This window comes from Atheta coriaria, unplaced genomic scaffold (genome assembly GCF_025399875.1).
Source record: "Atheta coriaria isolate IRGN ID8LTWV9N9 unplaced genomic scaffold, Caltech_Dcor_3.1 hic_scaffold_7_pilon, whole genome shotgun sequence".
Taxonomy (NCBI): Eukaryota; Metazoa; Arthropoda; class Insecta; order Coleoptera; family Staphylinidae; genus Dalotia; species Dalotia coriaria.
The window spans coordinates 8,875,356-8,902,429 of record NW_027045449.1 but is presented as its reverse complement, the minus strand read 5'-3'; the positions used below and the strand labels follow the sequence as shown (position 1 = coordinate 8,902,429).

Genomic DNA, 27,074 nt, shown 5'->3' with positions numbered 1-27,074 from the left:
AGTGCTGCACAATTGGCACTCTACTGCCCCAATGTTACTGTTTGAAACATGTGAAAAGAAAACAAACAGCTGATAACTTAGCCGCGTACACTTCGTGAAGGTGAAACTGCGCTCCTCCCATACCACATGTCGATTGCATAATAAAATTACATCCGAATATTCCAATTATATTCCATTTGAATATTCCATTGCAAGTACATGATTTGATTTATGTGATGACGCAACTTGGTGGTTGCGAACGTGAAAATATTTCTTACAGTAAAAGATCGAATAATGCGACTAAAAGTTCTAAAAAGTGAAATTTTTCAATTTTTGCCCATTTTATTCAATCGCGAATATCTCGTAAACTAAAAGAGATGAATAGGTACATATCGCAGAAACTATTCTACAAGCTATTCTCTATAAGATTAAAATACTTCAATTTAATGGGGTTAAATACGACGCTATACCGACGATTGCACGTGCATATGTTGGGGCATAAAGATACAAGACAGCCTGTTTGGTGTCAGGTGTACTCACTACTTATGGCGTTGATATTTTAATACAATCTTGAGTCCAAACCGCTGGTAGGATGCTTGAAGTCCGTTGAGGCCCCGTTCAAACCCCCATGGAATTGGAATTATTATTAACGCGCCCTTTAATAGTGCAATACGGATTACGCGATACTTTCTGATTTTTAATCGCGTCCCGCACTCGATTTGTCGAATATTCGGATACATTTTTTGTAAACACTGCGTACTTTCCCTAACAGGTGAAAGGGGACAAGGCACGACCCTCCTTCGGTAGCTAATTGAACACGATTCAATAAAATGGTTAAATCAAACGCGTCGCGACCCGCACTCGATGAGTATTTCGTTACACCTCTCCAGGTCTCTCGCGAATATCGTTTATCACTCATACCTGTGAATCAAAACAAAGATTAAAAATACTGGGTAAGGATGATTTGGTAGATATTTGGAACAATTTTTTTTTAAGAATAAAATAAATAAATGATAAATTAATCTAAAAGGGCAAGGATATTTTTAAATTATGAAAAATAAGTATATTAAAAGAATTAAAAAATAATAAAGTAATAATGATATTAAGAGGTAGTTAGTTAAAACATGAAGGTGTGAAATATTAGTAGACACAAAAAGTACATAAACCGAAAACGAACGCGCCCGAATTTCAAAAATGCCCCAATATATCGAATATGTACCTGAATGACAAGCAGAAAGAAAAATTAGTAACAGAAAAATCATCAAAGAGATTGGATAGACGTTACAGCAATGTTCGAACCTTTTCCCATTCTTGGGAAAGTAAGATTAATTCTGGACATCTTCTGGGTGACCTTGAAATGTCATCTAGAAACAGCAGAAAATTTTATGTAAAAAGAGAAATAATAGCAATTACAGTTATTTTCTTAATATACATGCCTGTGATGGAAAACAGGAACGTTTTCAAGAAGTGGATTGAGAAACCGATCGTAATGCACCATCAACAACGTCGCACGCAATAAACAGAAAATAAAACAGAATTAAAATGTAACAAAATACTAAAGAATAAGTAAATGATAAATGTAACGCTAGAAAATAAAAATAAGAGTGCGTCAGCAGTGCCGTATGGTGTTGAAATGTTAAATTCAAAACAACAACATGGCCTCTCTTTGTGTTAGCAGTGCTGCACAATTGGCACTCTACTGCGGCAAAGTTACCGTTTGAAACATGTGAAAAGCAAACAAACAGCTGATAACATCGCCGCGTACACTTCGAGAAGGTGAAACTGCGATCACCCCATACCACATGTCGATTGCACAATAAAATTACATCCGAATATTCCAATTAGACGCATTGCAAGTACATGACTTGATTTATGTGATGACGCAACTTGGTGGTTGCGAACGTGAAAACGACGTTTGAATCGCGGCCATATTGCAAACACGCGTCTAACGCCACATGAAACAATGTCGCGTGCAAATATTACAAATTACAGATTTAATAAAAAGGCGTAAATGAAAATAATGAAAAGAAACTTACTTGTGAGTGCCTCGAGGAATGTTTTTCACTTGGTAGCAACACTTTTTTACTGATTTAATAAATTATTGACAATTTTATTAGCGGAGCTGTAACTGCAGTCAATGTCGCGCACTGAATGATGATGCTGAGCGTGCGTTGCGGAATAACGTTAATTTGTTTCCCTGCGCCGCTTCCTGCGCCGGACATGCGCACAAAAAGTTCGGTGTTGACGTGATGTTGATAAACCGACGTCTCACCCCGCAACCCAAAGTGCGCATAAGACGGTCGGGTAGTATCAGTGTGATAGAACGCCAGAAAACAGACAAATAAATGAAATTGAATGTTTATTTTGATTTACTTAAAATATTAAACATAAATACTTGTTACTTTAATTGTAGTATCCTTTAAGGATCAAGAATCTGCCGTCGTTTTTCTTCTAGCTCTTTTAGTTCAGGAGTTATTAGCGTTTTATTTCGATTTCGCAGGAAAAAATGTTCTTCGGCCAAAAAAATTTAACTTCAAAAGTTCGGCCATGTTCTTCAGCCGAAAATATTTTTAATAAGAAAGGTCCTGTTCTTAAAAAAATGTATTCGTTTGCGAGATATAAGGTGTTTTCCACAACAGGATTTACAAAATCATAAAAAATAGCAAGGTTTAAATCAAGCTTTAAAGCAATTCCCAGTCATTTAAAGGTTTGAAAGACTATCCATGTAGTAAAGGGTTTCTTAAACAATCATTTAACGATTAAACACAACTTACATTCCACCTTCCAACCAAATTTATTATAAAAAGAGAAAAGTATCACTTATAAGTAATAATGTGTAAAGTATTTGCTTAATCCATACGTGTCTTCAATTCTTTTACCGTCATCTTGTTCTTCTCTCTGCAAATAAACGAATAGTTAATGAAAGAATATTTGGCAATGCAGAAGAAAACTTACATTATATAAACGGTTGCGCCCCAACCTGAGCCAGCATCCCTATCGAACGCGTTCATGAGTGCTTGTGAAATGGTCTCAAACAGTTCCTCTGGTCCCATATTTGGCTCCCAGAGTGCCTCACACATTCCATACAACTGCTGGGACGCTGTCCCGCCGACGACAAAGTCCTCCGGTTCGTTGATGCAGCCGATCAAGTCCATATTACACACGAATGGCTTATAAGTGTGTGGGTCCAAGCCGGCAACAATTGGTTCCACGAAAAACGGCCCAAAGCGCTTCTCATAGAGCATGTTGGACACCATTGAACTAAACACCTTAGGCGTTATCTGACGGTTTTCGCGTAACTCATAAAGATTCTTGCGAAAACGCAACTTTTCCATGACTGTGAGTGTGTCGGTGGCAAGACCAGGCAGACCCACATACAAATGGGGGCCCATCTCAAACACTTTTTTAAAGTCTAATGCAACGGTTTGAGCCTGGATTCCAAGGCGTTTGTCGGTGGCAATTGCTACGCATTGATCACCCTTCATAGCCACCATCGCACCACCATTGTAGGACATAATACTCTGAAGAATAATAAAAATCACGTATCATTCTAGTACACATAACCAAAAAAAAAACTAAACTTTAAAACAATAAATTTCCAATATAAAAACCCAATCAGCAACGGTATCAGTATATAACTTGCACTTACCATCTTGATGACGACTTGTTCTACACTCTTCTCGAAAATAATCCAATAATTTAGCTCTGAATTCTGTATAACTAGCGCAGAATGACTCGAAGTTTTCCTCCAACAACCGGTGAGCACGACCGATGATGACAAATGACAGGAGCGCCTCACGTAGCGTTATACGACACTAAATCAGCCCGGTGTAAGGTTTGTGGTTACGTTTGATTTGTTTTGGTTTATAAAATGACCGAAAAGCGTGCAAACTCCGACCAGGAGGCGGCTGCCTCTGACGATGAGGCTGATTTTGTCGGTCCCACACTCCCAGAAATGAAACACAAGAAGCGCAAAATACTACCGCACGAATCTCTTTATTTAGAGAACATTCCATCCGGCGAGTCTTACGAGAGAAGCTACATGCACCGGGACACAATCACGCACTGTTTATCAACGGCTACTGATTTTGTTCACGGCTCAGATGCACACGTTCTTGGTCCATTCCTAAACCAATCGGGATGGTTAACCTGTTGCAATGTTTTTAAAACCAAAAGTTTCTTCCTACCAGCTTGCCAGACTTGTTCTCCAACCATAAGCATAGCTCTTAATCTTAATAAAGTATCTCTTATGGTTTCGACCGAATGCGCCTGCGCTCGTGATAATCCTAAATTCCTAACTTCCGCACGCAGATCCTTCGCTTTTTTCTGCAGCCCTCGTAGTTGATTGTACATCTCCGGAGTTAATTGTAAATCTCTGTAGATATGCCGCCCATCATATTGACCCGGCGACAAAGAAGCTGGCTTCGGAGGCGGCGCAGGTTTCAATCGATCTCGCTCTAAACACCCAAGAAAAACAACAAAATACATCACGTTATTTCATTCGACGGTCATTTATCATGTAGCGCAGTGATGTACACGACACAAAGAAAAATAAACGAGATTTGGCAAAAGTTTGCAGAGTACGGAACATGTCATAAACGTGAGACGAATATTAACACTTTAAACTGCAGCAAATGTAGTGGAAGATTTATTCGTAAGAATAGAGAAAAACATATGAGTGTGTAAAAGTGTGTAAAAATTTAAAAAGACGGCTAAATCGTTTGAGAAACATTTGAACGTTTGTATCGGTCTTACCCTGCGAGGAGGTCCGTGGAAGAGTTGAAGACTTAATGGCAGGCTTGGTAGGTTTAGTATCCGCTACAGAAAGCAACCGTTTAGAATCAAAAAAACCGTTTTTGTTAGTGATCCAATTAAATTAGATTCAGATTCTTCTGGTTGCTAAAACATTCAACATCCTGGTGTGATGGAAAACACATGCGCAATTCATGCAAACCCAAAATGAATCGGAATACAAAAGAGGATAAAGTCTTCTACCTGGGAGTGATCTTACCAAGAACACTAGCATAGGATTATAGATAATAATAAATAAATAAAAACCACAGTAAAATAATAAAACGATTGATTATTACAAGTAAAATAAAAGTAAATATTACTTAAGTCAACTACAATCTAAGTACAAGAGGTTTCAATACAATAAATACAATATATTATAACTTAAGTAGCAATTGTGTTAAAATAAACTAAAACCATGCACCAAATTGTTATTTTTTGGGTTTCAATTAGATCTACAATACAAGAAATGGAAACGAAAACAACTCGCCCAGAATTACATCAATTTATCAAAGCATGACTCATTTAAAGTCCGCTAATAATTAAATTAGCAAATTAAACAACTTAAACCATGTCGCAATTAAGCGAACAATGACTTTCAGTGTTTTCTCGCCATGATGCAATTCTGGAACGAATTCAATTTGATAAATTGATAAAGTTCTAAGAGCTACACTACACAAATAAGCCAGAGGAAAAATAATTGTAAATTCCTACGTACATTCTCTCTGTTTGAAGCGTGTTATTGTTATAACTAAAGAATATACGAATACGTCGAACTGTTACGCTGATTTTTGCGAGTTACGACAAAATGCGACGCGCGTCCACGGCGCTCTGGACGCCCTCGACAGTCAAAAATAAAAACAAAACAAAGTACTGCATGCTGTTTGTTCTTCGTAAAAGCACACGTTCAAAATAAAAAAAACCCAACGAAAAATCATTCCTGCCGAGCTGCTGGGCGCGTTTTGTATTTACCTGAATGTTGAGGACTGTGCTGTTTGGGTGAATTCATATCCGGCGGCTCGTCGCTGAACGACACCGACTTCTCGAACGAAACGACTTTATCTAAAACACACACATCGGAAAAATTAGCGCCGCACGCCCACATTGCGTTGAATGAGAAGCTCATAGAGATGAAGTTTAAGCTGGGTACATGCCGAATACTTCCACCATGATGGGTGTATTATGACGGGCTTCCTGTTGGGAAAAGCATGCAGAACAATAGAACACAACATCGATTTCGAGAGGTAATTCTTCGCAGAATTTACGTATGTACACAGAAATGTACGAATATAAACTATTCATGCTGGCGGACGAAAAGAAGATTTGGTTTGTCGGCGCGCGACAACGATGGCGTTGATAACAACAATAGGGTAACAACAACATGTTCAACGTCTCGGGCATGCCTATAGGTTCGAAAATGCCAACTTACGGCAGCCGCTTTTACCCAATTTGGGCGGTTTTGTCTCTGAACGCACGTAGGTGTCATCTGCCAACATATACATTAGATTATGTGTAACAACTTGTCTGTAAATCGCTTCGAAATTTTTTTGGGCTATCGCATCGAAAACAATCAGCTAATATCAGGTCCCATCTCAATAGAAAATAAAATTTTCAAACAAAATAAAAATTCTTTGAGTGCTAAATCAGTGAAATCAAAACATGCAGATGTGAATTCTTTCATTTAGGTGTCCAAATAAATTCTAAATATAATAAAGCAGACTTAAAATAAAATAAAAAATATTTAGCAATTTTTTTTTGCAAATTTCATTTAGTGTATGCGTTTTGTTGTAGTATAGGTTCCTGTTTGGCGGAGGGTTTTGGTTGGTAATCGGTGGTGGGCTTCAGTTACAAACCTGGCAGCGTTTGCATCGAACTCGACGACGAGTTCACGTTCATGTTCACATCGCACTCATCTGACGAACGAATGCGGGGATGCAGGAAGCGCACACAGAGAGATCGAGCGAAGCACACCAACGGGTGGCGCACATTTTTGTTTTTCGGTATTCAAAGAGTATCAACAAACAAACAAACAGACCAGAAACGTAAACTCGAGCACATTTGCAACATAATGGCGAAAGTCATTCCTCAAATCGTGTCCTTTTGTACACTCGCTAATTGTTTTCCAACTTACAATTGTATTGAATGTACAAAATATAAAAAATATCAAATTCATAAAATTAATTTAATTTAATTAAATATACAGAGTGTTTTATTAATTTCCATATTAATATAACTCTAAAAACACTCTGTATGCTTGTGTAAAATCAATGTGATGCAACAAAGCGTCAACAACGTGCACGTGTTTAACCAACGCCCAAACGCTACGCTACGAATGCATCCTAGATGATGGCAAGTCCAAGCTAATTAGCGAAGTTCATAATTTGCCGCTCGTCGCGTTCATTAAGCCGGAGATCCGTATACGATTTTCGCATTTTGCATACTTTGGCGTACGAGCGTGCCTCGCTGGCATGTGAAAAACAAAGAGTGGTAGAAGAAAAACTAAATAAAAACTCACCCCGATACGAGTCGCGCCCTGTCGAGGGCACTTGAAGCGTCGCCGGCGTCTGGTGCGTAAGGGCCTTCTGCACCAGACCGGTTAGATTGGCCAATTGTCGTTCCATGTGCTCCACACGAATCCTGCAATAAAATCATAAACATTTTCCTCTTTTCTTAAATTAAAAATCGTAAAATGCTCAGAAATAATTGCATAAAGACAAAATTAGTTGAATTATTACAAAATATTAATTAACGTGAGCGTGTCATGTGCGTGAGCGTGAAGTTACCTCGTGGCATCGTATGGGGGTGCTGCAGGCGTGGAAAATTGTGTTCTGGGTGCGGGCCGTGGTCCTCCCGGCGCGATTTTCACGCCGTATATCGAATATTGATCGTCGATCAATTCGGTGTCGCTTTAAGCAGAAACACATTCGACGATCAAGAAGCGAAGAGTGCAGTCGAGAGATAAAATCATCACATTACACAAACAAGATGACACCAGATTAATATTAGAAATATTAAATGAATTAATAAATATTGAGAAACGAGACAAGTTAAATTTTTGCGCTGATGTGCTTGAGACATGAATAATACCTTTAAAAATCAAATAAAAAATTATATCGAATAATACCTGACTTCTTCGTCGATGACAGGAGTAATCGATCCGGATCGAGCGCCATATTGACTGTAGTAGGCCTCCTCATACCGGGAGCCTCTCTCTGGCGATGACATGTACCCATCTATAATGAAACAGGTAATCTCGTTAGCGTAGACTCTCGCGCCGCACTTCCGGGCGAGCGTTAATCATTAATCAATATTTTAATAGTGTATTAAGTTACACGAACTGGTTAATCAGCTGGAGGTGGTGAGGGGCGGGGGCACACCAAAGCGGGGGCAATGTGAAACATTAACGTTAATGAATTTTAGAACAATGTGATTTTATCGTAATGTGTTAATATATAGAGTGATAAAAGTGATAGTGATACATTCAACAAAACAAAAGGGTTGTGTTTTGTGCGTTTGGGTTGGGTTGCAAGTTTTCATTTTTAATTGACTACCATTTCACTTTTATCTAATAAATTTCGCTATAACTGTCTTAATAAATACGGTGTTTTATTATCATCGGAGAGTTTTCCAACAAGAGTCAAGAAAGTCCATAAATAAACACGTTTATTAACTTTCTTTGTAAGTTTATAACCATCGGTTTGTAAACGATACGACAATGGAGAGTAACGGAGAACTATCACCAATATATAAAAAGTAATTGTTGGCTTTTAGTTTCTTTGACATTATTTTCGCTTTAATTATTGTTTTTGTGTCTTTTAGTTTCAGTTATTTGTTTCGAATGGTGTTAATTTCGCGCGTGTGCAGACCTTTGATCGGACTTTAATGCAGCTCGAATTTAGTCGTTAGTTATTTAATTAAAAGCGTTGTAAATAGCGTTAAATTACAGTTGAATTTGTGTCAGGTGAAGGGAGACATGGTCGCACTGGATGCAACTGGCCACAAAAATGTCTACAAATGCCAATGTGTAATTTTAAACCAAATTTCTATTAATTTGTGCTTTTTAGTTGTATTTTTGCAACCAGGCTGTGGAGGTGATGGTTTTAGTAGTGGTTATATTGTTGTGGTTGTTCGGGCAGTGAGCGCTAGTGAACCGACCTGGTATGTTATAGAGGGAGTTGTTTGGCCTTTGGGCAAATTGGGCAAAACGGTCTGGGGCGGCGGCACGCGCCCCCGCACCATCCGCACCGGAACGGGCCGTACCACTAGAATACGCGCGTTGCGGTTTCGGGGGTGCACCTTGCAGAGACAACAGAGAAACAAACAAAAATCGTTTTTTGTCGTTCTTGGGCACACACAGGACATAGAATGAGACAATCAAATTCGTCACAAGTCACAGTACAAACACATTTTGCAAGCAAACTCATAAAAGCATTTTTATCCATTGAAAAATTGAAAAAGTAAAAAAAAGTTGAAAAAATGTGAAATCATGAATTTTAAATGATCATGCAGGGAAAACAAGCAGGTTTATTGACAGTTTTAAGGGCAGATTGTGTAATCTAATATTCAAACATGGGATGCGAGGGCGCAATCAAATATGCAGAAACAAGAGCACAATTGCAAAATGAATGCCACTACATTAAACGAATTATTTCATTTAAATTTCTCCGCTCGGAGATTTTAACCCAAAAAAATTCGCAGAATTTCTCGCAATTCTTGCACATCATGAGGCATGTGATGCCCCATGGTCACTTTCATTCATCCTAGAATCAACATACTCGCCCCAGTCACCAAGGCAACCCTCATTTTTTCCCACACGCACACATACCGACTGTCCGTCATCGTCAACGTGACTCGGGGTCGCCACCCCGAGGGCGTTCGGCTAGTCTATGAATAATTTACCTGTCGGCAGGGTTTTCATACGGTCCTGCGGCAGATTACCCACTGCTGGAGAGTAAGCGCGAAGGAGACCCGCCCTTGGCAAACTCGCTGTTGAACCGATGTAGTATGGAGCACCTTTTGCACTTCCCTGAAAATAAATATAAAAATATTATTAAAAAATTACAAAACACTCTGTATATTATGATAATTTTTATTTTTAGTTATTTCTTGTAGTTAGATTGCGCTAAAGTAATTAAAAGAGCACTTAAAAAATGTCTCAATAAAAGACTAATTGAAAGTGGCCTGAACTTTCATCATTTTCATTCGAGTTAATGATACTGTGTCGCTGGAGGCGCGTGTACGCAACGCGTACGTAAGATGAAAGCAATTGCACACCTTTCTTACAACTTTCTGTTGCTCAAACATCAAATAATCTCATAAATTTAAAAATTCCCATAACGCACACTCCACTATTATTTATGACGATAATTTGTCTTCATTTAAATCATCATTACAATCACCTGCTCGTAATTACACATCAGTTACAATTATGCGCATGTAGAGAGTAATGTTACACATCACCTCGGATAAATTTATAGTTATGACGTAATTACCAGGGCTTAAATTCGAAGGAAAGCAATAACAAGCAGGTTTATTAACTTTCATTATGATACTTATGATACTTGCCTGGTTAGTTGGGTTTTAACTTGTGTGGAAGTTTGGAATCGTGTTCACTTTGCGTGGAAGTTTTCGCGTATAATGGCAATAACCGAAACGGGAAACTTTGGCGGAGTTGGGCGCGCGCATTGTGCAAACAGAACTTTTGTCATGTGTCGCGTTGCAGCGCATCGCATCAGATTGAATCGCTTCGCTTGTTTTCAAGTAGATTCGCATCGAATCGAGTTTTCTTGCCTGCGCGCTGGAAATACTTTTCAATTTTCGATCGTAATCTGGTTCCGCTTGGGCAAGAAGCGAAAATGCGAATTGTTTGTATTTTTAAGCATTTTATTTCGATTTATTTCGGATGAGCCAAAACGATTGTAAAGGGAATCAAATCAACAAAGCCAATAAACGTCAGTTATTTAATGTATGTCTTTAGTTGTTTTCTTGATGTTTTGTTGCTTTTAGTGTATTAAAACAAATAAATAAATTTCAATTGATTTGTTCAAATATTGTATTGTATTGAATATTTCAATTCGAAGCACTTTGTATTGACATAAAAGAAACAAAACGCGGAGATTTTCTAGGAAAAACGTTTTGCAGGGAGAAATGATTGCCGAAGACGTTTTCATGCCAATTTTTTCCGATTCGTTGATTCCGCTTAAACATCACCGTGTTTTTCGCCGCGCGTTTTTCATGTCGCGCATAACGTTTTCTGTTCGTTTCGTTTGTGCTCTTGCTCTTCTATGCAAAACATTATTAGTGCGATTGCAGTGCGGAGGTATCCAACTATTTTGTTATTATTTTTCCAAGCAAAGAATTAAAATAAAATATAAAGCGGAGAAAATGTGAAAACAACTTATTCAAATAAACAGTATTTGTATTTGTTTGTTTGTGACACTGCTACGCATAAACCACTAAACAAATCTTGATAATTTTTGGGTCGGAAATATTTTGGATCTAGGAGAATAACATAGGCTACTTTTTGTCGCGAAAATATAACTTAAAGGAAGTGAAAAATAGTTTGCAAGTTTGTGCAACGAAAAAGATAAATAATAATTCAGGTGATTCCCAGTCAAGCATATTTTTATAATTAAACAAATTTATGTCCTATGTTTAGACCTGTATTTAATTTTAATAAATAAATTTGAATAAATCATGTAACCTTTATCCACGTCCGGATATCATGCGCAATTCTTGTATGGTCTTGTAACAATTCTCCAATTTGCATATTGAGGAGAAACGCGGCAAATTAATCACAAATTCAAATAAGATTCCCATCTGCATGATTTGCATTAGCAAGTGCCCTTTTAACATTTATTGCCCAGGCCCAGCAACAGCAAGCATTACACATTACTTCATTAGTCATTCGCCTCCGGCATGTTCTTCCACCGCGCAGCTTTTCGCACAAAACGCACATTTATTTGACCTACGCACAGCCTAACGCAATTAAAATAAGTGCTCCTTGAACCATTCACGCGTTGTAGAAGCGATCAAGCATCAAATATTGCAACGCCATCGATGGGACATAAAAAGCTGAGCGGTGTGGGAATGCACATGATGCGAAGAGTAAACGACGGCGATGGAATGTAAAGGAAGGAGGCGCCGAGCGTCAGCGCGTAATTGGGTAAACAACATCCAAGTTCCGGTGCTTCTTTTAATCATAACTAAAGAGACTACCGCCGAACGCAGAAGACGAGCGCGCAAGAAATTCAGTGTTGGCAGCGAAAGAGATGAGCGTGGCGAACGTGCACACAATCGCGTTCAGACTGAATTAAATCAAATTTATACCATGATTTGCGTGAGGCGCGGTGGTGCATTTTAATTTCCGAGTTTGCGGTGTGTGATAACTCGTCAGTGAAGGGTGGAGATTTTACCCCAGACGCATATAAAGTGAAATTTTTAGTTTTCGGTAAGTAACGAGATCTACGTCAAATTCTATTGTCAGAAAAGTTTCACTTTGATTTCTCTTTCTTCAATATTGATCGACAATGCAATTTGAACACATTATTGATAATGATTTTTTAAACGGTATGATGTAACATTCAATAAACATCTAGGTCTTGTGTAATAATGAAATAATTAATGCCGTTAGCAATTAAAAACTGTAAACACGTTAAAAATTCGATGATAAAAATCCAAACGCGTGAAATCAAATCACAATTTTCGTTTGCAGATACCGTTTTTTATTTTTCGCCAAGCGAAGCATGATGGAATTAATTACAAGAACGAAATTAATGATACAGTTGCTGGTGCTGTTCGTAATTAGCGAACGCGGCAGCAACCTAATGGTGGGCACAGACGCAGGCGAAATCCGGCGCGCCTACATCTCACCCTACGACACCATCAATAAGGTCTCGCTCACGCAAAAGGCTACATCCAGGTAAGCCCAAAGTGTTCCATCATAATTTATCCTCATTCATCTTCTACCTCCAACTGCACTTTACTCATTCTTCCATTCTTCGTCTCGATTACAAATTGTTTTGTGTTCTGTTACCGGTTCAAGTTCCTCAAGTATCTCGCGGACGTGCCGCCGCTGACCGAATTCACGTTCTGCCTGTGGATGCGCAGCGACAACCTCAACTTTTCGCATCCGTTGTTTTCATACTCAAGTGAGTATCCGAGCTAATGACGATTTGCCGCCCGAAACCGGAGAAAAATGACACACCATAACCGTTTATTAAGAGCGTGCGCAACCTGCACACTCACCACATAATAATAATAAATTCGAGCTCTGCGCTCGTGCGTGTCCTTCCCGGTTGAACAAAAATAATAACAAACGAGATCAATGGGTCAGTTCATTCAAGTGCTGCACAACAAGATCATCCAGATGAATAGTTATAGCCACACAGAATAAAAATACTAAAAATTTTAAAATTTCAGGAAATGAAAGAGACCGACTGATACGAGTTTGGGTCAGCGATAGAGGACTCTATGTAAACATGGCGATTCTCGAGCAGGATGTCTTTAAAATCCCGATAAACGTCAATGAAAACCACTGGAATCATTTCTGTCCATCGTGGAATGCGAAAACAGGCACGTGGAGCTTCTACTACAATGGAAAACTCATCCAGACAGGGTTAAACTACAAAGTAAGTCAGAAATCTATCAGAAACCAATAAATTAACTTCCAAAATTTTTCTAGTTAAGAGATGTAATCATCCCTGGTCAAGGTGACATTGTCATCGGTCAAGAATACACCGACTTCGATAAAGGGCTAGACGATGGAGTTGAAGGTGATGTCTACGCATTCAACTTCGTAGCTTCATCAACAACCCCACCTAAGCATCTCTACCAGCAAAAAACCAACAACTACCGCCGTCAAATGTACATCCCTTCATATTCCGAATACGTCCTGAAGCCCACACCACCATATTATCAAAGTGATACCCCTACGGTGGTGGGTTACTTCACAACTACAACCCGAGAACCTAAGGGTCTAATGGATTTCGGGCAATCGATGCTTAAAAAGTTGTATAATTTATTCGACATGCGTGAATTACGCTCAAAACTACGATTTCCCTATGAACTCTTTGGTGGGACCAATAATAATGTCCAAACAGTGCAGATTAAATATGGCGGGCCAGTAAAACGCGCCTACAAACATGGCGGACATGATTATATGCTTGGCAATGTCGTAGAGAGTGCCGATAAGACTCTGGGAATGTTTTTGGTTGAGCTCAGTTATGAGAATTGTGTGCTGGGACGAGGTGCGCCGCTTGTGGATGAAAAAGTCATCGTCAGCTGGACCAAGACGCCTGTGCGCGTGTTCGGCGGTGCCATTTTGAAGACTGTCATGCCGTTCTGCCGAAAAATGTGAACGCAATCAACCACAAAACGAAAAATCAGAATATCTAGGCAAATGTACATAAAATAATTTAACGTAGGCAACACACCGTACAATAATACATGTTTAGTGGGTAGACTACGTCCAGCAACCAGATAATGAATTATTTTAATTTTAACGTTATTTAAAAATGATCTGAATAATAATTTATCTAAGTAGGTTAACAACTACAAATTTAATTAGAGTTTAAACGCATCTTCATTAATATCGTGTGTAAATTGTAAATTGTGCGCATCGCAGCCGAATTCCACTCGGCGTATTAATTAAACCGCACGACAAGCGCAATAATGTCAGCGCATTAACAAATGTGCAAGTTCTTCTGGTGCTTAGAATCCACATTGTTGCGGTTTTATGTGTTATTACATTATTTAAGCACCAGCGCGAGATGTCTAACTACACCAGTAAACTGGTTGTTAAATTTTTAAGTAAACCAAATATATGTGTTCTTTGTTTTGTGTTTGTTTTTCTTTTATTTTAATTAAATGAATGAGATTAATATTCAACATGGTTGCTTCTTGCACATTTATCAGCGTAAATAATTAATGTAATTTGAATGTCATCGAAATCCACTGCCGACAGGCATTTTGTATTTTGTAAGCTGCCCTGTTGTTCATGTGAGCTTAACCAAAGATTATTGCGCATAAACACGACATAGTTTCATCCATAGCCGGTTGCATGTCAACGAAAAACTTTTCAACTGCTCTAGACTTGAAATTTAAAGGCCGAAACTAAATTTGTGCAAAACAAGTTGTAGCAATGAGTAAAATGGGTCATAAACTGACATTAGTATCAAAAGTTTTTGTCCTGGAGGAGGACAAATGGCCCGGGTCGGAGTTCGTCCCATGCCAGGATAATTTATTCGTGATCATGATATGCCACGCTGATTTCTCCTCGGCAGCAAGAAGCCACAAGTCGCTATTAATTTTAGGTATCAATCACGAGTGCTGCGCAGCGACTTGCGTCAGTTGGCATGCCGGAATGTCAGACGGTAAACGATGCAAAACCTAACCTAGATGATGAAACATCAAACTAGTTGATATACTTGATCAAAACCGCAAAACAAAAACACAAATAACTATCAAAATATAATCTTCAAAACGAATTCTAAGCCAATTTATTTCAGATTAGCAAAAAATAGTTTGACATTAATATAGGCAACCCACATTACTCATACAACAGATACGTATTGCATAATAAGTTGCCAAATGGTAACTTGGGTCATATAGTAAAATAAATATTATCTTCAATGTCTTCCTCGTCGCAGGAAGTACTCGCAAATGCAATAGAAAGTGTTTTAATCGCCACTTTACACGCAAGTGTGCACTTGCGCACACAATTAGCACGCATCGCAAATATTCTACGAAACGTGTTGAATTAAGTTATAACCTGTCACTATATTACTATAACATGATCGTGACATTAAAAACTCGCAATTGTTAATTAAATTAAACAACACGCGACGAAATTGTCGGTGGATTTGAATAATATTACAAATAAACAATTATGACATAATTATGTCATAAATCGAAAGTAAACCTTCGCGAATGCATTTTTTACATAATATTTTATGCCTGCAAATAGATTAATTGGTTATTATACTACGGATTAAAATAAACAATCGCCTGTCACGAAAAAAATGCAAGTTGTATTAAAAATGCTCTAGAAATATTGCGACATGTCGCTTAAGCTAAATTTTAAATCATTTTTACTTTTACAACTGCGTCATTGTGTTGTTTATGCGTGTAAATGCACGTCGTTGGTCACAAATTAGAGCGAGGTGGACCGTCGAGTGAATTTTGTGATTGTGCGCTCTCGATCGATAGGCCAATTAATCCCATCGCCGCATTGATCCAATTAACGCCTGATAAACTAATACTTTGCCAATCAATCCACACCGAAAAAAATTGCGACACTTTTTCGTCATTTCACAAGCTGTACAAACGTTTAAAACACTATGATTAAATTTATGAGCGTTTTTTCAAACATAATTGATGCTTAAATTACTTATTTAAGTTTTATGTTTAAATAAATTGAAAAAAAAAACGTTTTTTAAGTTTTACATTTCAACATTTTTCTATTTCGTGATGAAATATTAATTTATTTAGTCAATATCTTAAGTAAAAACATAAACATCTGCTGGATAAAAAGTAAAACTTAATTTTCTCAAAACAACGTAAATTTATTACCACATGAAAATATTATAACATCACTCGAGAGATTCGGTAATAATATTCGTAAATATGTAGGTATATGCAAAATATAAGTGCGTGGTCAACGAAAGCGTAACCAAGTCGATTACCGAAAAAGTAAAAACCCATAATAGAGTTACGAGTAACAAGTAACTAGTATCCAAGTAGCGGTCATCCACATTCATCGACGGTTGACTTATCGCAAAGTAGGTAACTGTGCTGACCCGCTGACGATTATGTCGTCCATTCGCGGATTATTTTTTCAAGCGACTGCAGCAATAACTGCTATTTATGGTAACATGGAAGCGAACTGAGTTTTAATGGTTTTTATCGAATGGGAAATGAAAACCGCATGTTGTTAATTTGCCAGCAATTTTTTCATTCACTGCACTTTCAATCGTATTGCAAATTTAGATCAATTATCGATTGTGTTAGAGTTGTTTGGTATTAAGAAACTAGATTTTTAGGAAAGTACTTTTTGAATGACAGAATAAGTAGCGGATTTGATGAAATATGCAAATTTTCTATTGCAAAACTGTAAAAATGCAAAAATTAAATTTAAATTTAAAAAAATTATTATATAAACACTTTAAATCACATTTGCATAGATTACGTGTAGTGTTTTTCAATGTTTCCTAACCTTACTCATAGACTAGTAACAGTAAATTATAAACGCAGCAAAGCATATCGAAAACATCTAAAAATCAATCTCTTGCAGTCAGCTCCATCAAAAAACAATTAAAATTCCAACTGAATACCTATCTACGCTGTGCAATAGCGTAATATCAGAGTAATTCCGACAAAATATCAATTTTGCTCATTTCTCTTATAACACTCTCGTCTAGGTCTAGACTCACGCGGAATGCGAAGAATTTCCGCGCTCATACTTCCGGAATTCGAAATTCAAACTCATATTACCAGCAACCTGGGTAATTTAAACCACCATTTCAATATTATGTGCACTCTGCACTATTTATCTCTCCAACAAAAATCGCAGTTTATGTTTTACGAGTAGCAGTCGTACTTGTGCCAGTCATACATGTGGAACACTTCATACTGGCGGGGCCTTTCCGAATCGTATTACGCAATTTAATAGAACTTTCTTAATGCGTATGCGAAGTTATCGTCGAAATAACACACGAGTACGACATGTGGGTATTACGGGCTTGCCTCTTGATGTTTTTGTAAAGCGGAGTAAAATTGATGGTTGTGAGTGAAACGGAAACCGCTAAAACAAATGAACAAATGACCGAATGACAAATTTAGCGCACAATGCACTTCGGAATGACTTGGCCCACTTGACAAATTACTTTCGCATTTGGAAATCACGACGATCATAAATTTTCGTATTGCAAAAATGTTAAAAACGTCGATAAATCTTAAACTTGCGAAATTTTTTCGGAAATGCTTTTAATATGTCATTAAAATGTTTGTTAGTAGTTTATTCAGTTAAATAATGCAAATGCGTTGATGATATTTTTAATCTAATACTATTAGAAAGTCATTAGATAATCGTTGGTATACAATTTCGAATTTTGCGTTTACGAACAAAACGTTGCGAATGTAAATTTTAATTTTAATTAGATGAATAATTACATTAATTTATTTGAATATATAATTAATTACGTTGTATGTATGAATAAACCGCTAAATGGATATACTTGTCAACAAGTTTTACAATGTTTACAATAACAGTTATTCTTTGTTCTTTTGACATGATTGTTGTTTATAATCGATCACAGCATGGTGCCTGCGCAATAATAGTTATTGAGAATCATTTGCCAATCAAGTAGCAAAAAACAATTAAATAAATCTTTTGTAAATGAAAAGCAAAAAGTGGAAAATTATTGAAAACAGCTGCTGGATAAAGTATTGAGGTAGTAAAGTTATGTTTAGTTAAACAGATGGCATAATTAATGTGCAAACCTCCTGAGTCAGTGAGTTGTTTTGCTTAATAATAAATCAACCGTGGGCCGTGACAGTCACCCGGTGTTTAAAAATCACTTTCTAATGAAATACATTTTTCTGATTCAATCACTGCCTTCGGGAATCTATCAAAACTCTCGATATTTAGCTACGTGCAAATAAAGTGTGTTATTACTTGCAAATATAAAGTTAACTAAATACAATTTTTCAAGTTTTATCTATATATATATATATAAATGAATTGCTGTTCGTTAGTCTCGCTAAAACTCGAGAACGGCTGAACGGATTTATCTTATCTTGGTCTTGAATTATTCGTGGAGGTCTAGGGAAGGTTTAAAAGGTGAGAAAAATTCGAATAATTGCCGGGAAAATCCTCAAAACAGCTCTTTTCTATAGAATAAAATTTGACATTGGGATTCAATCATAGTTATAGTTAAATAGTTGAATTCGAGATGGCGCGCTGAAGTGCATTATTGACAAAACTTTATATAATTAATTTCTTTAAATTAAAATTGCTAATCTTATTGATAGAATTGACTCTTACTACGAGTATGTCTAGAACAAGAGAGTAAAAACGAATTACATTTTTATTAAACACTGCCGGAACGAAGTCGCGGGCAACAGCTAGTGTTTTATAAAAATTTATAATTGCATAAGTGTCGAATGGATGTAATTGATCTGTGATTCTGCATTAAAAAACATCTTACGTAATTAATTTAACAAGGAAATATAAATTTTATACTTCTTCGTTGGTTTATTGTGCAGTTGCTCGTCTTGATTGCCAATGTCATTGAAAAAACGTGATCCCGCCAGACACGACCTTGATTCGTCACGTCTAGTAATTTACTTTTTCTTTCTACACATTACATGTACCTATTTTATAGAAAACCATCTTGAACATGCATAAAAACGTTTTTGTTAAGTTGTGAACATTAGTACGCACGTTAATAATAATTATTAATTATTTTTGATGTTTCCAAACATTTTTGTGTTCAACGTGAAAGCAATGAAAGCATTTAATTTAATACAAAAGAAAGCAAATTGCCGAAAAGAACATTCGGTTCATTATGCTCATTAAATTTGATTTGATTTAATTAAACAATCGTTTCTTTTTTCGTCTGTGAATTTATTATATTCCAAACTCACGATTCTCTGTGTTCATAATAATAATTTACGCAAATCGCTGAGATATCATCATGCGATATACAAACAATGTTACTGCAACTTGTCTTGTATGGTTAAGTTAACTCGATTGTTACAGTTCACAATTCGGTTGAAATTGACTTTCATTTTTTGGGCAATTTGATGAAAGTTCCTCGGTCGCGTACTTTCGTTAACAATCCGCGAACAACTTGCCGAACGAAAATCAAACTGTGTATGGAACATACGATAATCTCATTTTGCGCACAAGTCAAACTCAATTGAAGATATTTTACTTCGGAGGCCGGCGGGCTTAGTTTGCAGGCGTAATTCGATTCAGAAATTTTTCAAATTTACCAACGCATAAGGCATAACAACTTTTACTCTGTTACTTAGTTTAGTTTAAGAGATACCTACACTAAAATACATCAAGAAATATAGTACAAAAGTAGTACTTTAAGCACGGCCATGGCTAAAGATCGTGACTAAAGTACTATATACTATAATATATTAATAAATAAATACAGATAGAAATAAATTTAATATTTTTCTATTTTAGACACATTTTAGTTTCGAAATAATTCGGAATTTGCCTGTCCCAACTAATTTGTTTTGTTTGCCGAAAATGGAAGCGCAATGAAGCGGAAAAACATCTTGATTTGCTCGCATCCGAGTGCTCCCATTGTAATTCAATTACGTGTAATCTATGCAGACCCGCAATGTAAAGCAAACACACCACACGCGGATTTCCCATCATCAGGAAATTTCACGTTTCATCTTTCACATCCAGATAACCAGCGACACCGCATCGCGTAATGATTTTCGGTTTTCAGCGCATTCGAAGCTCCGACTCATTTAATTCCACATCTACATATCACATCAGTCTCTATTTGTTAATTATACGGCGTAATTTTGAAGTCAAATAATGACAAATTGATTCGGTACTTTACTTTCTAATCTTGTGGCGAGTACCCAAGCCCTATTTACAATTACAAATGTTAAACCTCGCATAAATCTCGGCTTGATGCAGCTGATGAATTAAATATTATGGCGTCGTTGAAATTGCAAGTGGAAGTACTCGTAATGAAACGTGTAAAACACGTTCGGCGAGAGCACGACGTGCGCGTAATATTCACTTGCCTGGAAGCCTTTTAACTCTCTTAAGTGATAGCAAACATTTAAAAAATATATCAATTCATAGCACGTAATATTTAATCTGTTGTTGCAAGTGTAAATGTATTATTCGCAGATGGAAAGTGAAATACAAACACTTGTAGTAGTCACAAAGAAAATTACTTTCACATTTAAACAAATTTTACAGAAATAAATTAAAGTTTTATGTAGTGTAGGCGCTGCGATTCGTTCCTGTTTATCTCTTTTAGTTTACGAGATATTCGCAATTTTAAAAATGGCCAAAAATTGAGAAATGTCACTTTTTATCACTTTTGATTGCATTTTTCGATCTTTTACCCTATGAAATTAAATAATTTTAAATACTAATCTGATAGAGAATTTTCTTTTCTTTCATAATCTACAGTTTCCGGGCTTCTAGCGCTTTTAGTTTAGAAGATATTCGCAATCAAAAATGGTCGAAAAAAAGTATCAAGCACCCCCCCTTGCCCATTTTTTCTTAAGAGTGAAAATTATTTTCTCTCTGATTTCCGTTTGAACCAGCCTATCTTATAGAGAATAGTTCGTAGATTAAGACGCTGCGATCAGATCTTATTTATCTCTTTTAGTTTACGAGATATTCGCAATTTTAAAAAATGGCCAAAAATTGAGAAATGTCACTTTTTATCACTTTTGATTGCATTTTTCGATCTTTTACCCTATGAAATTAAATAATTTTAAATACTAATCTGATAGAGAATTTTCTTTTCTTTCATAATCTACAGTTTTGTGGCTTCTAGCGCTTTTAGTTGAGGAGATATTCGCAATCAAAACGAGATATTCGCAATTTTAAAAATGGCCAAAAATTGAGAAATGTCACTTTTATCACTTTTGATTGCATTTTTCGATCTTTTACCCTATGAAATGGTCAAAATGGTCGAAAAAAGTATCAAGCACCCCCCCTTGCCCATTTTTTTATAAGAGTGAAAATTATTTTCTCTCTGATTTCCGTTTGAACCAGCCTATCTTATAGAAAATAGTTCGTAGATTAAGACGCTGCGATCAGATCTTATTTATCTCTTTTAGTTTACGAGATATTCGCAATTTTAAAAAATGGCCAAAAATTGAGAAATGTCACTTTTTATCACTTTTGATTGCATTTTTCGATCTTTTACCCTATGAAATTAAATAATTTTAAATACTAATCTAATAGATAATTTTCTTTTCTTTCATAATCTACAGTTTCCGGGCTTCTAGCGCTTTTAGTTTAGAAGATATTCGCAATCAAAAATCGTCGAAAAAAAGTATCAAGCACCCCCCCTTGCCCATTTTTTCTTAAGAGTGAAAATTATTTTCTCTCAGATTTCCGTTTGAACCAACCTATCTTATAGAGAATAGTTCGTAGATTAAGACGCTGCGATCAGATCTTATTTATCTCTTTTAGTTTACGAGATATTCGCAATTTTAAAAAATGGCCAAAAATTGAGAAATGTCACTTTTTATCACTTTTGATTGCATTTTTCAATCATTTACCCTATGAAATTAAATAATTTTAAATACTAATCTAATAGACAATTTTCTTTTCTTTCATAATCTACAGTTTCCGGGCTTCTAGCGCTTTTAGTTTAGAAGATATTTGCAATCAAAAATGGTCGAAAAAAAGTATCAAGCACCCCCCCTTGGCAATTTTTTCTTAAGGATTAAAATTTCATCTCGCAGATTTCCGTTTTAACTATCCTATCTGATAGAGATTGGTCCGTAGATTAAGACCCTGCGATCAGATCTTATTTATCTCTTTTAGTTTACGAGATATTCGCAATTTTAAAAAATGGGCAAAAATTGAGAAATGTCACTTTTTATCACTTTTGATTGCATTTTTCAATCTTTTACCCTTTGAACTTAAATAATTTTAAATACTAATCTGATAGAGAATTTTCTTTTCTTTCATAATCTACATTTTCCGGGCTTCTAGCGCTTTTAGTTTAGAAGATATTCGCATTCAAAAATGGTCGAAAAAAAGTATCAAGCACCCCCCCTTGCCCATTTTTTCTTAGGAGTGAAAATTATTTTCTCTCTGATTTCCGTTTGAACTAGCCTATCTTATAGAGAATTTTCCGTAGGTTAAGACACTGCGATTCGATCCTATTTATCTCTTTTAGTTTACGACTTACTGAAGATGCCCTCGTGGCAAAACAGGTACAACTCCCTCAAAAATTTGTAATCTAAAATCACGTATAATTTTTACAATAAATATATATAATATATTATGTATACACTAAATTAATATAAATTATGTATTGAACATAAAAGTTTTTATGTTATAAACACCGGGTATGTGTTTATTATTTTGTATTTTTGTTTCGTTAATTATCAAAGGCAAACATTTGTGCATCCGACATTTGGGCGTTGCCTGCGCCTCCTTTCTTGCACTTTATTTAATTTTCACTTGCAATTAGACGCCGCGTCGACGGCAAACTTTTCACAAGTCGTCCAACACGCCTGAAAGTTTTCCACTTTTCTCGCCCGGTTCGTCGCGCGCTTTATTTTTATTTGCTTTTATTCTCAAGGCGGCGCGCCGCTAACGAACTGGGCTTTTGTTCGCCTCAAATTTTAATTGCATTCAACGGCCTTTTTCATTAAATCGCCATACAAATATAATAACTACTGCAAGAGGCAGAAAAATGTTAAATTTTATAGAAATCATAAATCATAATTTATTTATTTCAATCATTACACACTAGTTCAATGCCATGAAAGCGTAAAACGTAAAAATTAAATTAAAATTCAACAAAAAGTTGAAATTATGTGTAAATTTGATTTTGATGTACGACTAAAGTTCTATACTTTATAAAGTGTGTGAATGCGAGTGATAAATTGTAAATACACATCAGGGTGTGGTTTACAGCGTGTGTTTGAGTGAGGTAATTTCGTAAGTGGAAGAAACCTTGATAAAACAACTCGTAAACTACCAAAAACTGCTAACATACGAATCCGAATTCGAAGGAAACAAATTCAAGCACGTTTCTTGATTAATTACACATTTAAACATCGAAAAATGTAAAAAAATGTAAAAAAATGTAAAATGAGAAGGTGTTGCAGTTACTAAACACTCTGCAATTAAATTACAGATAATTATCTATTCGTAATTGCAGTGGCAGTGCATTTTGCAGTTGCTTACTTAATGAAATACGAGTAATATTGCATTACTCTTAGTTCTTACAAACCTGATCTGGCAACACAGTCGCATTCATTAGTCCTTTACTTCATTCTTCACTCGTTTATTCATCTTTAATACTTGTACTCGTTAATTATTTTATTAGCATTGAGCATTCTCGTATTGTCTAGTGTTACTAAAGTAAAGTTACAGTAAAGTTTCGTGTTTGTTTCTCGTGGGCCGCGCAAAACTAACAAAAGCAATCACAATTCAATTTGCACTCGAGTTCCATATTCTTTTCAATGTAATTTGATTCACGAGCACAAATTTACAATTGCGACACTGGATTACATCACGAAACAATTTTATCGTTATTCGTTGGTAATTAAAATTAATTTTAAAATAAAATAAAATAATTTTACGCGATTAAAAACCTTCAATATTAATTTTTTAAGTTTTTAAGCAGTAAAATGAAAATTAATTTATAAAGTTACTTTCTATTTGCACGTAGAGCGCAAATGTGGTTTGTTTTCTTACGTCGTGTGATTATCGCCGCGCGTAGATTATCATATTTCATTCAATTACCTTATTACTTTTATTGTAATACTAGGCGCATTTTTTATTTACGTTTCCTTTGGATGCCTGGCGCATAAAAACGGTTTCGTTTGCAATTGAAAGCGTTTTGCATTAAGCAGAAATTTAATATGCATGAGGTAACTATAAAACCATGCAAGAAATTATAAACGATTCAAAACGTTTTACGCGATTATTTGTATTTCATAAAAAAGAAGAAATAGTAATATAAATAGTAATGGAATCGAACTCCATCAAAGTCAAATGTATTTTATTACGTTTCTTCGTTTAAACATGGCGCTGTGGATGAAATAGTGTTGATTGGGTTTTTCAGCTAGATTGCAAATTGCTACAATTTAATGTGATTGTCGATTGCGCCTTTCCGTATTCCGCGCCAGCGTCTGCCGTTCTTATTCGTTGTTTCGCGTTTCACTTAATTTCATTTAATGTCCGCGTTTTATCGCCTTTTGTTCCAACTTGCAAGCGGCCGACACACACCACGCACCAACAACAACCGATTAAACGGTAAATGCTAAACGTTTAGAATAACTTTCTTTGCCATTTCGTTTTATCACTCGTATCGCAATCATTTTTTTATCCGTCGAGAGATAATAAATATTTTATACACAAATAAATGAAGAAAATAGTTAAAAAATTAAATACTCGTAAAGTGTAATGTTCAAAGTTTCGAGTGTTTGTGAAATTTATTGTGGACCTTCATGAATTGATGAATGATTACACAAAGTTTTGTGCTCGAGACTTTTTCTTGGTATTTTCGGCAAGTTTCACAAACTTTTTACATTTCCACGCTGCTTTAATAAAGAAAATTGAGTGCAAACGCCCGGGAAATGAATAGTTTCCAGTCACTTTCAAAAATTAATCTGTTCCAAGGGTACCGTTAAAATTAATCGTAAAAATTCATAACGTGTTTACTTGGTTGCCTATATTTCAAAATTCTAACCTATCAAATTGACTATAAAATATTTTAATATTTTAATGCAAAATCTAAAAATAAATAATCCGTGTAATTATCGACCGGGTAAAGCCTTTCAAATAAATCCAGCATTCACCATACGCATTTAGTGTTCAATTAGTGCAAAATATAAAATATGCATGTTCAATTAGTTATGCGTTTCATTAAATACGCACCGATAAGTCGGTAATGAACTCGACACGTCAACGCACACATTCGCAATCGCAAACCGAACGAATTATAAAACAGCAAATATTTATTATTCAGCAAGTTAACCATGAAATTCCAAAACCTACTATGATGCCTTAAAATTACAACCAGATTGTGCGCTGCGATTAAACTTAATCATTAATATATCTCCAATTTGAAAAAATAATTCAACTTATTTTGTAATCCGGCTCGCAGCGCAAATTAGTAAATTACATTTTTGACATTGTAAAGTCGTGAAACGGATCTAGATCACGCAATCTCATTCATGAGTACGAGTTTCTTGGTATTTCATCGGTATAAACGTATGACTGCGCACAAAAACCGATCACTAATCATCCGCGAGCACAAGAGGCGCGTTATTGTTGCCAGTTTCTTTTGTCTTTCAAGGTCGGATTCCATAAGTGGAGGCGCAATTATGACTTCTAACGAGGTGCCGCACAAAAACGCCGTTTGATTATATCTAAATCAGCTTAATTACGTTTAAATGAAAGCTCCTGGAGCTATTTTTTCATATCTCACGCTATTGTTTAACAAAAATAAATATTAATCAATTTTTTCAATGTTTCAATGCAAAAATTATGATTATAGGTTAGATATCATGTTTTTAGTAATAAAACTCACTCGTAGATGGCGCTACACATCGCTAGTAGCTAAAATACCAGGTTATGTAGTCGTGTAAATGCAAATCGCGTTGAAATCGAATATGTAAATGTTGTAAACATAGTAAACAGTAAACAAAGTATATTATGCCAGCTACCACGTTTCCATCTAGTGAATAGGTAAAGATTTCAATAGGCTCAACGCGTGCGGTTCGTATTCATCGCAAAAGCACGCCGATTAAATCCGTCGTCGCATGAATACAGCGATAGTAAAAGAAACGACTCAAGTTATAAATCAGTAATGCATAATCATTGCGACATCAACATCAACATCGCAATTCTCGCCGTCGTGAATTGATTCTCTTCGCTCTAAGGATACGTCAACATCAACACAACACAAGCCATTACCCATGAACAATAACATCATGAACATGTGTTCAATCAACAATCATGTGTCAAGCCGTGAATATTAACATGTTAAAACCGCAATATTTTAAATAAGTGAAAATTTTTGTTTTTGAATCATCAATCAAATTGATCCATAATATAATGGAAAATGTAGAGATATTAATTAAGCAACTTTTCATCAGTCAGTGATTGCAAACCGCGCGGATTAATAATTAATCACGATGTGGATTTGCAAGCGCAGCGCGGATTTGAAATTCGATAATGCGTGATAAACCAAGACGACTTCATCACAGCTTAGCTCACAGTGGGCTTAATCCTAGATTCAGCACTCAAGTTTGCATTTCAGGAGTTTGATGGTTTACCAATACCCAGCCCTGTTTCCTTATCGACAGCCTCATCAATGCAACAACAAACATGGGATTAGAGGTGCATGCGGCACGTAGGATGCGAGCCAGACTTCGATTAATATTCCGGACACTCTCCGGGTATATCACAGCGATTGGACGGATCCTAATGGTCCTCTAATTAATGTTGACACTCTGAACTAATCACTAATCAATCAAAACAAACCGAATCGAAGCAGACTAAGAAATAGTTCGAATCTAAACATTCTAACATTCTAAAATCACGATTCGTT

The 27,074-nt window shown here is 36.1% G+C and overlaps 3 protein-coding genes across 3 annotated transcripts in view; 1 reads left to right on the top strand and 2 right to left on the bottom strand.

The window, feature by feature from the left end:
• Positions 1 to 2,754: 2,754 nt before the first annotated feature.
• Positions 2,755 to 3,784, bottom strand: Prosbeta3 (proteasome subunit beta type-3). Its single transcript, XM_065307600.1, has 3 exons — positions 3,629 to 3,784; positions 2,935 to 3,500; positions 2,755 to 2,877 (listed from the first exon to the last, which is right to left on the bottom strand). The coding sequence occupies exons 1-3, from the start codon at positions 3,629 to 3,631 to the stop codon at positions 2,829 to 2,831; spliced, it is 618 nt and encodes a 205-aa protein (XP_065163672.1). The 5' UTR covers positions 3,632 to 3,784; the 3' UTR covers positions 2,755 to 2,828.
• Positions 3,785 to 4,058: 274 nt separating this feature from the next.
• LOC135795523 (coiled-coil domain-containing protein CG32809) overlaps positions 4,059 to 27,074 on the bottom strand; it is a gene marked incomplete at its 5' end in the record, with an annotated part of 29,016 nt that continues 6,000 nt past the window's right edge. The window contains 11 exons of the mRNA XM_065307231.1: positions 4,059 to 4,105; positions 4,167 to 4,436; positions 4,735 to 4,797; positions 5,743 to 5,952; positions 6,200 to 6,256; positions 6,624 to 6,683; positions 7,286 to 7,407; positions 7,554 to 7,676; positions 7,895 to 8,003; positions 8,926 to 9,066; positions 9,670 to 9,796. Of these exons, the coding sequence (XP_065163303.1) occupies positions 4,059 to 4,105; positions 4,167 to 4,436; positions 4,735 to 4,797; positions 5,743 to 5,952; positions 6,200 to 6,256; positions 6,624 to 6,683; positions 7,286 to 7,407; positions 7,554 to 7,676; positions 7,895 to 8,003; positions 8,926 to 9,066; positions 9,670 to 9,796 (1,329 nt within the window). The remainder of the gene's footprint in view (positions 4,106 to 4,166; positions 4,437 to 4,734; positions 4,798 to 5,742; positions 5,953 to 6,199; positions 6,257 to 6,623; positions 6,684 to 7,285; positions 7,408 to 7,553; positions 7,677 to 7,894; positions 8,004 to 8,925; positions 9,067 to 9,669; positions 9,797 to 27,074) is intronic.
• On the top strand, positions 11,958 to 14,608 carry LOC135795699 (uncharacterized). The gene is made up of 5 exons (XM_065307462.1): positions 11,958 to 12,220; positions 12,485 to 12,691; positions 12,815 to 12,920; positions 13,192 to 13,400; positions 13,454 to 14,608. The coding sequence occupies exons 3-5, from the start codon at positions 12,872 to 12,874 to the stop codon at positions 14,126 to 14,128; spliced, it is 933 nt and encodes a 310-aa protein (XP_065163534.1). The 5' UTR covers positions 11,958 to 12,220; positions 12,485 to 12,691; positions 12,815 to 12,871; the 3' UTR covers positions 14,129 to 14,608.

What these genes read in the sequence shown, in the direction of transcription:
- Prosbeta3 (XM_065307600.1), bottom strand. An exon ending in GGCGCAACCGTTTATATAAT is followed by an intron (nt 2,878 to 2,934) that starts GTAAGTTTTCTT and finishes GTTTATTTGCAG; the next exon opens with AGAGAAGAACAAGATGACGG.
- LOC135795699 (XM_065307462.1), top strand. Translation starts at nt 12,872, where the DNA reads ATGCGCAGCGACAACCTCAACTTTTCGCATCCGTTGTTTTCATACTCA. An exon ending in TCCGTTGTTTTCATACTCAA is followed by an intron (nt 12,921 to 13,191) that starts GTGAGTATCCGA and finishes TTAAAATTTCAG; the next exon opens with GAAATGAAAGAGACCGACTG. An exon ending in AGACAGGGTTAAACTACAAA is followed by an intron (nt 13,401 to 13,453) that starts GTAAGTCAGAAA and finishes AAATTTTTCTAG; the next exon opens with TTAAGAGATGTAATCATCCC.